The sequence below is a fragment of the Peromyscus leucopus genome, chromosome 9 (assembly GCF_004664715.2).
Source record: "Peromyscus leucopus breed LL Stock chromosome 9, UCI_PerLeu_2.1, whole genome shotgun sequence".
In the NCBI taxonomy this organism is placed as follows: domain Eukaryota; kingdom Metazoa; phylum Chordata; class Mammalia; order Rodentia; family Cricetidae; genus Peromyscus; species Peromyscus leucopus.
Genome location: NC_051070.1, coordinates 57,505,703 through 57,518,967, shown reverse-complemented (window position 1 = coordinate 57,518,967; position 13,265 = coordinate 57,505,703). Strand labels below are relative to the sequence as shown.

Below are 13,265 nucleotides of genomic sequence, written 5' to 3'. Positions count from 1 at the left end.
AGGTGCAAATTCCATGTAGGAAACCCTCTACATAGAAGGTTGTTCACTTGTGGCTTGTGGGGAAAGTTAAGGCTGCAGTTCAGCAGGATGAGAGCTAGGCTTCAAGGTTTGAGTTTCTTAGCTTGAGCATCAGTTCCACTAAACATCTGGGCAAGGCACAAACCATTCAGCATGTTAAGCCCATTTAGAGGTTTCTCGACCACCTCTTCCATAGGATGGGGATGCTAGGTGTCTGCCCTGAATATCTCCTGGCATTGATGCCATTATCAGTTATGTTAGACAGAGGAGCACCCTGCTCGGCGTAAGGAGTTTTCTGTATCAGTCACTTGTGTGGGTTTCCTCAAAGATGGAGCTGTAAATGCGGGGTAGGATTCTGTATGTGAATCCAGAAGAGTCTTTAAATCCAGAGAGTCTGTTAAAAGGGTATCAAGGATTTATTAAGATATAAAATGGGGAGAAAATACACTCACGTATACAGAACAAAGTAAACAGTCACCGTGGTCCTCCATTCTGCCTGGGGGTGGATGGGACCAGCAGTCCCATCTCCAGCCCACCACCAGAGAGAGCGCATGGCTTGACTCCCTCGGCTCTTGAGGGGTCATGTACGTAGACAGAAGGCCACGCCCTAGGATTCGTACCCCCAAAGCCATTGGCAGAACAAATTCCCACAACAGAATTCTGAAAGACCAGAGGGTGAAAGAAGAGTTCTGTCATTTTGCTCAGGCTGCCGTGACAAGGTATCACAGGCACAGGGGGTGTCTCGAGGAACAGGCACAGCTCAGGAGGCTGGCAGGTCAGATGTAGGCAGTGTTTGCTGAGACATATTTCCCTGACTTGGAGACAGTGGCCTGCTCATGATTCTCTCTCTCTCTCTCTCTCTCTCTCTCTCTCTCTCTCTCTCTCTCTCTCTCTCTCTGTACATGCTGTATGACTAGTGTCTCTCTCATAAGGACTCTGATCCTATTGAACTTGGGCTCCACCTTTGAGACCTCACTTTTCCTTAACGACCTCCTGGAAGGTCCTACCTCTAAACACAGTATTATTGGGTATTAGAAATCCAACACCTAGGCTTGGGAAGGGGTGTAATTCAGTCTAAAATGCCCATTAACTTAAGGAGTGGTGGTGACCTATCCACACAGCAGGATGAGGTGGAAGACTCCAGTAATATGTTGTAGCTGTTTTTAAAATGACTTTGAAAGTTGGGACCTTGACAGTGAAAATGTGTGGCAGGACTGTGAGCCTCCTGTGTGGAGAGGAGTGACGTCTCCCACCTGTGGTGAAAAGCCAGCCAAACCCCTGGGAGTATGTCCTTCAGCCTCTTTCAGATGAATGTAACACCAATCATACCTGACTTTCCTCAGGAAAAGCGCTGGGTTGGAAGTGAGAGCCAAAACCATCCATCCCCCAATCCTCCCTGTCAGAATCTGTGACAGATGGTGGGTGTTTGCTCTCCTTTTAAGTCCTGGCTCACTACGTTCAGGGACTCTGTTTCTTAACAGTAGTTTCTCCTTCGTGGTAGAATATGCCAGATCGTAAAAGGTCAATGAGTGAGTGGTGCTAGGGGATAAAGTCCTGCAGGAGAGGCAGCTCTTTGAGACAGCTTGCTTGAGAAAGGAAGGGTGGTCAGGCATCCTTAGACCTCACCCACGTTCCACCCACCAGTGCTCCTCCGTCGGCCCTGCAGTGACTTATTTCTCTGCCACTGTAAGCATGCTCATGGTGCACCCAGCATGAACAGTGTTCCTTTGTGGTTAGAAGTTGAGATTGACTTTTATATGCTATCACCATCTCTTCTTTAACATGATGAAATAACCTAACAGTCTAAAACTAAGAGAGCGGTAAAGTGAATTATTCCGAACATGTACGTATGACTTCATGCATCATTTTTTTTCCCATGGCTGTGAAGTCCCTTAATGGGGGAGGGGCTTGTTTGGGCTCCCGGTCTAGAGGGTCCAGTCCACCAAGGCAGGGAAGGCATGGAGCTAGGACATCTCTTTCGAAGATGGTGGTGGTGGGAACTTGCAGCAGGGCCTTTTCAATACCTTGATGGGTCAGGAACCAGAAGCAAATATCACTCTTGAGAACTGGCTCCAGTGACCCCCTTCTGTTAGTTAAGCCACATGTCCTAGAACATGTACCCTGATAACACCACCAGCTGGAGGCCAAGTGTTCGGGAATGTTAGAAGTGGCGGAGACAGGGAAAGAGAGAGATTGTAATGTATAGTATCATATATTTTCCTATTGTGTAGCTAGTCTCTTAAAGTAAATCACTGTTTAAAACTTATGATGTCCTCTACTGAACTTTCAGAAAACACATTTTTATGTCCTTACTTGATTACTATCTAGATAAAATTGATTAATATTTCGTACAGCTCTCAATATATAGTAATTATTTCTCCCTCTTATTTCTGGACTTATTAGCCTGGGGAAAATACTAGATACATACATCCAATTGTATTTCATCAAATATTTAACAAAATTTGTACTGTCCCTCAGGGATTCCAAGACATATTTACTGTTAGTCTGGAGTACATTTTCTTTTCATTTATCTCATAATTGCTCATTTAACAAATGGTTGTCAGTCGCTATTTGAGCCATTGTCAGATGTGAACATAAAGATGGTGAGCCTCTGGGCCTGACTCACTAATCTGACTCTCTGGCAGCAGAGACTGCCAGGCAAGGAGACAGAAAAACCAAAAATTGTCTGGAAAGGTGAATTAGTGTGTTGGTGACAAAATGCCCAGTGAAAATCAACTTAAGAAAGTAAGGGCTTGATTTAGCTAACAGTTGGCGGGTACAGTCCATCATGGCGGGGCAGGCATGGTTTCAGGGGTGTGAGGCAGCTGGTCACATTGAATCCGCAGCCCACCGGCAGGGGCTCCCAGCCAACCTAGAGATGTGACCATGATTGATTAATGAGTTAAGGATATATTTAAAGATATATTTAAAGACCATGCTGTCTCATTTCTACTCCAGGATTCTTAATAACAACCTTTGACCAGTGACAATGAGAGTCTGACCCTGCGACTTTCCAGTTAATTCCCACTAACTTGCTAATTCATTGTTTAATTGTCTAGCGGAGTAGAGGAAACCAAGGCTTTCACCAGACCCTGAAAGCTGTTTGCCTGAAAAATGGGGTCTATGCCTCCAGAACTCTGGCCAGAATCGACCTGAACGGAGCCCTCTCTCAGCCCATCTATGACCAGATCGACCCTGTGTTTGGAGGCATTTTTAGGTAAAGACTCTTTCATCTTGCTCTCTCATAAATACACATCTGCAGGACATCAAGCCAGAGTCTCGGATTTAAGAATTTATTTTCTTGGCTCTGGGAGTGTAAAGAGTAGCTGGTTATTTGAGAAGGAAAACTTTGCTTCTGGCAAAACACAAAAGCCATCTTGGTTTGGTTTACTTAAAAATTTCCCATGGTGACCTGGGGTACAAATGGAGACGTTGCTTCCAGACTAATGTTATGATTGCCATTATTTTTCAAATATCTCCTACGTGCAGCAGGGGATTCGTTTTCTTAGGGATCTGAGCCCTCGGACAGGGTATTTTGATTGGAGAGTGTGGAATAAAGCAAGCGCAAAGCCTTCAGAACTCTCCCCAAGTGTTAACAGAGAGAGTGGCCTGGGGAGGATGCTGTCTGCTTTTGGTGCATGCATACTATGAACATGAGTTGTGGGCCGTATCCCTTCCCCAGGCCTGTTCCCTGACCTCTAACTCTCCCTCCATCAACAGAAAGAGGTTCTTCAGATTCCCAGTGCAGCAGCCTTGTCCCCAAGGATCCTTTCTCTGTCCCCACCATTCTTTAAGCACGGTTGGGTCATGCTGTACCATCTTCTGCCACACCCTGTCGGATAGACTTAGGACATCATTCAGGATAATGTACCTCTGCTGTGCGCATCAGCATTTGTTTGCATGGGCAAATGCTTCCTGTAACTCTACAGAGTGGCTTTGGTCCTTTACACATGAACAAGCAGACCGTGAAGAGCTGCGAGACTTCCCCAGTGTCACCAGATCATGGAAAAAAACAAAATAAAACAACAACAACCCAGGATTCAAAGCTCAGGCAGGCTTTCTTCGTGGCAGCCTGCTGCTTCTTCCTTCTTGATATGCTGAAGGGACTAACCTCCCACTTCTTTTCACATCCTTACTTCTCACCCTCCCCAATGCAAGCACTGGCAGTCCACAGACAATGAGTTTTGAGGAGAGCCTGGCCTCTGCCTCTGACTAGTTGTGTGGTCTTGAGCATGTCAACCATCCCCTCTGTACCCCAGTTTTCTCATCTGTAAAATAGTCACCATCATACTGACCACATAGGCCTTGAGGCCAAAGGCCTAGAAGAACTCAGTGTCTGGCACACTATGGGCGACATATAACATATAACTGTTACCTTTCATTTGTTTTTCTTCTTGAAAGTACTAAAAGAAAACCAGCTTGTTTCACAGCCACTACCTTGGTCTCTTAGCCTGTACACTGCTTTCCTCTGTAGGGATGGGAAGCCAACTGGTTCTGCTCTCATGCTGCACATAGATGCTTTCAAACATTCCCTAGAAGAGAGGATGGCAGAAATCGGGATAAGAAACGGCTGGAAATACGACAAATACAAGAGAGGCTTCCTAATCCAGGAGGTGTGTTCCTCAAAGAGAGTGGAGAAGATGAACCATGGCTTTCTTCTCCCTGGTTGTCTAGGACTGGATGCATCTCTTCACTGCCCTGTGAGATATAAGATGTGGCAGAATGGGGATGAGAGAAGAGGTCCTAAGACCACCATAGAGGCACAGGACACTCAGGAGAGCCTTGGTCCATGGAGAAGCAATTAGTCAGGGCATCTGAAGTGGTGAAGTTGATACAGACCCCAGGACAGTCACAGAACACTTAACGTGTATAAAAATGTCCATCCCATAGTAAGATGGTCACTAACATCACCATCATTTCGGAGCCGAAGAAGCAAAGCTTAGAGAAGGCAGCCATTATAGTCGTCGTCGTCGTCATCATCATCGTTATTATTATTCTCATCATCGTTTTAGGTCATTTGCTAGTGTTGACAACTCCAGGCTCTTGCCTGTGACTCGCTTTCCTCCAGGTCTAACTGGAATCACACGGCAATGTTAGGAAATTACGCTGGTGCGCCTGGCCTCTCAAAGACCTCCCCTGGGTCTGTGCTCTGCTTAGAACACACTTTGTAGAGTCCGGGTACTGTGGGACTCCTTTAGGGAATCACAAAACTCTGGATGGAGTTCTTGCCCATAGGGAGCTGGCAGCTGAGCGGTAGAGATGGCTTGTGGACAGCTGTGTTAGTTACTTAAAGAAGGAAGGGTTTATCTTGGCTCACAGTCTGAGGGTATCATCCATCACTGAGGGGAAATCATGGCGGCAGCTGCTCACATTACACCCACATTCAGGAAGCAGTGAGTGATGGATATGGGTGCTGACCTTGCTTTCTCCTTTGGGTGCTTGACCCCACTGAATGGAGTGGGGCTACCCACATTTAGTATATGGTTTCCATAGATCAGTTAACCTGACATTTAATATATGATTTCTATAGGTCAGTTAACCTGATCTATATAATCCTCACAGACACCGCAGAGGCTTGTTTCCTTGGTTATTCTAGATTCTGTCAAGGTGACAGTATTTGTCACCACAACAGCCAATCCTGACATAAGGCGGTGTGTGTGTGTGTGTGTGTGTGTGTGTGTGTGTGTGTGTCACACACATAGGCACACCTGAGTGCCTCTGTCAGAGGAACCATCCCAAATGGCCTGGTGCTAACATGCTTTTTCAGATAAGTGCCATCCTGGGAGGCCTGGAGGGCCACATCCTCCGCAGGAAGAGGAAGATCTACGAGTCTGTCAGCAGCTCCATCCAAAGCGACCTGAAGCCCTGCTATGAAGGTGGAGCCCAAGGAAGCGCTTCCTGTTCCTGGTTTCCCGGGATCCTATTTCCTATCAGCTTCCTGCTCTGCTGGCATCTTTATAAGAACCCATCCCTCCAACCTAAGTTCTTGTGACACTCTCATTCTACACACTGAAACTGTTGCAGGATGCAGGGAAAGGAAGCCAGGGGCCTCTCTATTGCCTGAGCCCCCTGGGCTGTAGCTTAGGATGCAGTTTTCACTTGTGGCCTCTTTAAATGCTCGTGGGTCAGCTCTCAGGCCGCTTCTTGAGTTGGTTTTAGGAAGCGATTTTGTAACCTGTGTAATTCAGTCAGGTGTTGTTTTTTTTCCCCATGACGTGTATTTATATGTATGTATGTGTGTTTTTCTGCTTGCTTGCATGCCTGGGTTTTCTTCTGAAGCCACAGATTTCTCAGCAAGTCTCCGCTGTCATGTGACTGTGGCTATCTTTTTTTTTTTTTTTTTTTTTTGTCAGAGGCAGCTCAGATCGCTGGTAAAAAAGCGTGTGAGAGAATGAAGGATGTCATCAGAAGAGGGGTGGAGCGGCAGGTGGCCGAGGGCATGTTTGAGAGGGCTCGAGAGAGGATGTGGCACCAGTTTCAACAACTGAAGGTACTCTGCGCCTTCGGGGGGAGGTCAGTCCCGGAGAGGGGAAGTGGGGAGCTGGTCCAGCAGACACAGTAGACACCTGGGCCAAGCAGAGCTTAATGCCTTCAGCCCCGGGCCTAGCCAGTGCCCACAGTGCTGAACATCCTTTCTCCCCTGCCACCAATCACGACTGTCGGCTACATCAAGGGGCTGTGACTTTAGAAACAACCCCCTCAGCGCTGTCCTGTGTCATGCCTCTCTGCAAAGCCATCCGTAGGACAGGGCTCATAATAGTTGGTGAGCACTTGGGTCTTTGTGTACATTCCCTCGCTGGATCCCCAGCAAGTCTGTGAGGTGGGTACTATTGCTGTATCCCTTCTGTGCATTAACAAACCCAGGCAGAAGATGAGTCACAAGATCACAGCTACTGAGAGGCAGAGCTAGATAGAGTTCAGGACCAGGTGATGTGGTGCCAGTATCTCCAACAGTAGCATAATCTGAAAGCTATAGTGCCTTTTAATAAGGAAGATGGCTTAGCTCCAAACAATTGTGGTAAGTAAATGTCAGAATATAACCGTAGGTCAGTGAGTGGTTGGACCTGGCACAGATTCAAGTTTGAGCCCATCTGTTTCTGAAGTGGTTCCTAAGGGTCCTCTTGGACCAAAGTATCTGTCACCTGTATGCATCAAATGGACACGTCTTGGTTCTAGGTCTCTTGGCTTGCTATCTCCTCCCTCCCAAGTGGTAGAAAACCTTCATCACAGTCTCATGAGCCCCTCCCTGGCTCCCATCCCACCCACCAGAGGAAGCTAGATAGTGGCAGCGTCAGGCCAACCCTTCACGAACCTCCCTGAGACGGTCTATCCTGCTTCTTCCCGACTGCCCCTCACCTCAGTTTTAGTCTCTGTTGTATAAAGCAGGGAACTTCCTCCCTTGGACTAGGTGAGAGCTACCTTGGTTATTAGTATCTGTTTGATCACACTCAGTTAGTGTGGTATCATAGTCCAGAAATACATGTATGAAACTGACCAAGCTCTATAGAGCCAATCTCCACCGAGTATGTAGAAACTGGATTGTTAAGGTGCTCAATGAAACAGTGCCACTGAAAAGAGACTAGTACACTGACCATGTGCATACATAGCTTAAGTCATGGAAATGTAGATAGATACAAAGGGGTAAGATCATCTTGTGCTCCATCCTCTGACCTTTTCCAAAATCAAGAACATTAGTCAACTTTCAGTAAATATTTTTGATCTACCGAATGGATGGAATTTTGTTTTATACATATTTAATGTGAGAAAAGTACCTGTTTTTAAAAACAGACCTCTGGGCCGATGAGATCGCTCAGCAAGTTAAGGCACTTCCTACCAGACCTGGTGACCCGAGTTCAATCCCCAGGACCTATGTAGTGAAAGGAGAGAACTGAGTCCTACAAGTTGACTTCTAATTCCATCTGTGTGCCTTGGCATGTGCCATCTCCTTCTATCAACTGACTAACTGAAAATAAAAATAAGTGGATCCCTTTATAACGTTCTTATAAGCTGAAGAACAGAAGACTATTCTACCGCATGTATTGATCAGTCTCTGCTGAACTGATCAGTTGTGCAGTGTCTTAGGTTTTATTGTGGTGAGGAGACACCATGACGGCAGCAACTCTTATAAAGGAAAGCATTTAATTGGGGCTGGCTTACAGTTCAGAGGTTCAGTCCATTATCGCCATAGTGGGAAGCGTGGTGGCACACAGGCAGACACGGTTCTGGAGAGGTAGCCTGAAAGTTCTACATCCTGATCCTCAGGCAGCAGGAAAAGAGTGACATGGGCCTGACTTGAACATTATTAAACCTCAAAACCCATCCCCAGTGACACACCTCCTCCAACAGGGCCACACCCCCTAACAGTGCCGCTCACTAGGAGCCTGAGGAGGCCATTTTCATTCAAAACAGCACAGGTGGCTTGTTGATGTGTCTTCAGTCTGTAGTGAGGTAGCTACATCTGGTTTAAGGGGCTATAGCTCTCTCCCTCCTGATCTTATAGACAAGGATGCTGAGGCTGAGTGAGCTCAATTTACTAGCTCAAGGTAGGGACCCTTGTTCTGTCATTGAAGAAGTATAAGGCTAGGAAGTGAGGGGATCTGGGTTCAAAACTAGAGTCCACCAGGCTGGAGAAAAGAGTCTTGGTGTCTGTCACAGGAGACAAGAAACAGGAGAGGGCAGACAGTGGTTTTAGGTGCTCAGAGGATTGAGAACAGCAAGAAGACATTTCTCAGGCCTCTGGGGAGAAGAGTGGTCCTGTCAAACAAGGTGTGCGGCCCAGAGCAATGCCAAGAGATACCCGCTCAGCGCTCGTGCAGGAGAGGACTGTGGGTAGCGAGGCTGGATCTCTCCTTTAGCTCCAGGTTCAGTGGACCGCCTACAGAAGATAGCTGCCATGCTTCCTCACAGGCAGGGAAAGAGATGCAGAGGCAGGTGGGACCCATGGGAACGCTTTCCTGCTGATAACCCCTCTGGGATCATTGCCAGCTGGGGGTGTCCAGGGAGGTTCATTTTTTACAACTCGCTTCCCCTTAGGCTGCTCCATCCTAACCGATCTGATATTCTTGTCATGTAGCATGGAATCACTGAGAAGGTCAAGGGAAGCATCACTACCATGTTGACCCTTGCTGCCCCCCAAGGAGATGGTCTCTACAAGGAGCTTGCAGGTAAGTAGAAAAACCTCTTGAAGGGAGGGCAATTGTGTAGCTGCCCCTGTCTGAATTCAAAGACATCTGCGTGTGACTGGAGCAATAGCTCAGCCGTTAAGAACACTGGCTGCTTTTCCAGGGGTCTTAGGTTCAACTCCCAGCACCCACAGGCTGACTCACACTATCTGTATCTCTAGTCCCAGGTTTTCCACTGCCCCCTTTTGACCCCTGTGGGTACTGCACACACACATGGAACACACACAAGTATACAGGCAAAACCACACATGCATATTAAAATAAATAATAAAAATTTAAAAGCACAGATGTCAAGGTGAGAATTCCTAGAACAAGTTACGCAGATGATGATTATAACTGTCCCATTCAGCAAAGCCGAGTGCTCAGACTCAGTGGGTGCCGTCTTGTGTAAGTCTCCCAAGTCCTCAGAGATACTAGCCACTGCTCCGTCTTTTCAATGCAGAAAAAGGGACAGCCTAGGCCATGCTTACTCCCAAGTTTCCATAGCTGGCAACTGGCAAACAGCAACCCACAAGCTCCCCCTCTGTCTTGGTAGCCTTTCTCCCAAGATGCTGCCTCCTTAGAAAAGATTCCACCTCCTGGTGATAGAGGAAAAAGAGTCTCCTGATGTACCAGAGTCCTGGGAAGGTGGCTCCACCTCCCTTCCCTGCCCAGAGCTTCATCGAACTACCTCATACAAATGAGATGGTGGCCAAGTGGGGGGAAAAGTCATTGAGAAATTTCTAGCAAAACTCCCCCTGTCTTTAGGCTCAGTATCCCGGGAATCTAGGCATTGGCCTCTCAGCAGCCTCGTGTGTGTGCACAAAATGGCACAGACAAGGTTATGAGAGCAGCATGTTGGTGGTATCGCAAGACAAGATAACGCACGCCTCTGTGAGCATGGCACAGGCTATGGTAGACACATGGTTAGAGGGCAATGGAGCAACTGTTGGAAGCCGGGAAGCACCTCAGCCCAGGGCATGGCGGTAAAGAGCAGTCTCCAGCATGTGTTGGGGAGAAGAAGGAAGCCATGTGGGAAAGCATGCATGGTGGCATGGAGCCATTTGTGAAGGATGTCTCCCGGAGGACTTGAGTTTCATATAGTCACTGTATCACAGATTGCCTTTAAGGGAATCACGCTTGCTGAAGGTCTTCCAACTGTCTAGGCCTTGCAGATAGGGTACTGCTCCAAGTTTGACCTAAGTTCTACCTGCCTAGATGAAGCCTTTTTCTCTCTCCCCCACCAACATCAAGTACACATCATGAAGGAAGACTGTGCCAGATGCCAAGGTTATAAAGAGGATTTAATGGCAAACTGTGCGTTCAGGTATTGCCTGGTTTGTCAGAATGGATCCTTCACGACTGAAGAGCACTCATTCCCCCCCCCCCAATTTAACAATAAAGTCACAAAAATGTTAAAACACACAAATAACTAACCAAACCAATAAAAACCAAGCCAAACCTAAATAAAGGAAACATATAAAACAAATACCAAACTAACCACAGTAAGGACATAATCAGAATGCAGATTGGAAAGTGAAAATCTTCAATGCCAAAAGAGAGCAAATCAAGTTCATTAGGAATCGAGGTTGGGCAAGGACAGGAGAGATCTGTCTCAAGGTGATGTGGGCAGATCCGACCGTGTCCTCTGCCTGTGTCTCCTCTCACCAGGCTCTGAGGAGGCCTAAGTGAGGACCCAGAAGGTTCCCAGAGCTTCTTTCCAAAGATTTATTTTTACTGTTTTTGTGTATGTGTGTGTGTGTGTGTGTGTGTGTGTGTGTGTGTGTGTGTGTGCATACATGTACACACATGAGTGCAGGTATCCTTGGAGACCAGAGGCATGGGATTCCCCTGGAGGTTGTGTACTGCCCAGTGTGGATGCTGGAACTTGAAATGGGATACTCTGCAAGAGCAAGCATAAGCCCCTTTATCCACTGAGCCAGCCCTCCAGCCTCCCAGGGTGTTTTAAAGGGGTAGGATCCTTTTAAGTGTGACCTCCCCGGGCCTATGCTGAGATAAGTCTTCAGCTAACAAAGAGACTCCCTGGCTTTTTACTTATGAAACAAGGAGACAGGATCTCTGATTATTCCAGATCTTATATCCTTGTAAGTGACAGGGTCGCTGAGGGCCTCGTCCAGAGGGGGCCGTTCTTGAGAAGACATTGACTGCGTATGCATGTCTGCTTCTCTGTAGATGTCAGAAGTGAACAGAAGGAGATGGAAAAGCTCCACAGAAGCCTGAGGGAGGTTGCCGAGAATGCACAGCTGCGGAGGAGCATGCAAGATTTCCTTCTGCAAATGTCCCCCAGCAAAGCAGGCCCCCATGGAACAAAACTTTAGTTTGGGGCACTTAAATCTGAAGAGATGGAAAAGAAGCCCGGAGCGAATAACCGGAATTATTGCTGTTTTTGTTTTGTTTGTTGAAACAGAATAAAAATCATTTCTCATCTCTTGGACTTTCTATATAACATAAAATCAGTACATCATTATTTCTGGTATGATTTCCCTTTACAGAAAAAAAGGTGTCATCCTGAGTCCTCAGTGGACTCTTGGGCTCTAGAGATAAGAACCTCATCCTTCACCAAGGACAGATATTTACACGTTAGAAAGCTTAAATGTCAAGCAGAAAGTTATCAAATTGTTCCCACTTTAACAGTGAAGGAACTTTTGAGGAAGAGGCGATGCTGTCTGTGGAAATAAACCCGAGACCAGGGTGTTATCACTGTTCTGCAGCTGTGATAACACACCCTGGCAAAGGTAACTCAGAGGAGGACAGGCTGTGTCGGCTCAGAGTCTAGGGTCTGGTCCATCACGGCGTGAGGAAGGAGGGGCTCCGCTGACATCCCCTGCAGTCAAAAAGCAGAGCCATGGATGCTGGTGCTCAGCTCCCCTCTAAACAGAAGTCAGCTGGACCCCTACTGTGTCTGTCTTTCTGATTGGTATTTTAAAGAAAGTTCCACTTCATGCAGACAAATACGTACCTGGAATACATAGAAATGTTTTTTAACAGCAATTTTAATTTGTCAGTGGGTTAGTTCTTCATTTCTACAGTCTTGAAGGATGGTAGTTTATTTTTAAAAATCTATTTTATTTTTTAATGTTTGTGGGCGTTTTGTCTATATGTATGTGGGTGCACCACGTGTGTCTAATCCCCATGGAGGCCAGAAGGGAGCACTGGATTGCCCAGAATTGGAATCACAGATGATTTGGGTGCTAGGAATCGAACCTGAATCCTCCTCAAGAGCAGCAGTACTCTCCACCACTGAGCCATATCCTCAGCACCCAGTACTTAACGGCTGGTTGCAGTGTAGGAGCTGAAACTGAGTCAATGAACTTTATTTTCAAATTCTGTTACACTAAAGTCCATTGTGCTATTTGACACAACACACACACACACACACACACACACACACACACAACACACATAAAGCAGGCCTTTCTGTTTTTTTTTCTAAATCCTCCTGGCTCAGCTCCTAAATTCTGGAATTACATGTGTGCAGCACCACATCTGGATTATCTTACATACTGTGAATGCATTGAAAATACTTGTTCACTAGCTTAAGCAGGTATTCTAAGTGCTGACACCTTTTATCATACAATATCACAAAGTCACATTTCTTAATATCTCCACCAGTGTCACCAGAAAAGGCCTGAAGCAGTGGAAAGCTGAGAGTGAGCACAACTTTGATACAGTTTTGGTTTTCCCCCTAAAGACTCACCTCTTCATTGGCCACAGATACTGATAGTAGTTTGAAGTGAAAGGTTTATTTTCAGAACAGTTTCCATTGTCTGATCAATCCACATATGATCAATCAGTTTATTTATCTTTTCCAGTAAAAATAGACTTCATGTGAACAGAGTCAAATTCAGTCCCATAAGTACTTTGCAGTAGCTGAAGTATATCAAGTGTATTCCCCATTTTGCTACACAGAGTAATAAAATGGCACCAGTGAGCTGGGCAGCAGTGGCGCACACCCTTAATCCCAGCACTTGGGAGGCAGAGCCAGGCAGATCTCTGTGAGTTCAAGGCCAGCCTGGTCTACAGAGTGAGACCTAGGACAGGCACCAAAACTACACAAAGCAACCC

General features: G+C 46.5%; 1 protein-coding gene across 1 annotated transcript in view; it reads left to right on the top strand.

Moving 5' to 3' along the window:
• The window catches only part of Nuggc (nuclear GTPase, germinal center associated), a 41,236-nt gene extending 29,595 nt beyond the window's left edge, over window positions 1–11,641 (top strand). The window contains exons 13-18 of the mRNA XM_028890029.2: window positions 3,078–3,235; window positions 4,493–4,631; window positions 5,786–5,894; window positions 6,372–6,508; window positions 9,092–9,182; window positions 11,373–11,641. Coding sequence (XP_028745862.1) covers window positions 3,078–3,235; window positions 4,493–4,631; window positions 5,786–5,894; window positions 6,372–6,508; window positions 9,092–9,182; window positions 11,373–11,518 — 780 coding nt within the window. The 3' untranslated portion in view covers window positions 11,519–11,641. The remainder of the gene's footprint in view (window positions 1–3,077; window positions 3,236–4,492; window positions 4,632–5,785; window positions 5,895–6,371; window positions 6,509–9,091; window positions 9,183–11,372) is intronic.
• The last annotated feature ends 1,624 nt before the right edge of the window (window positions 11,642–13,265 follow it).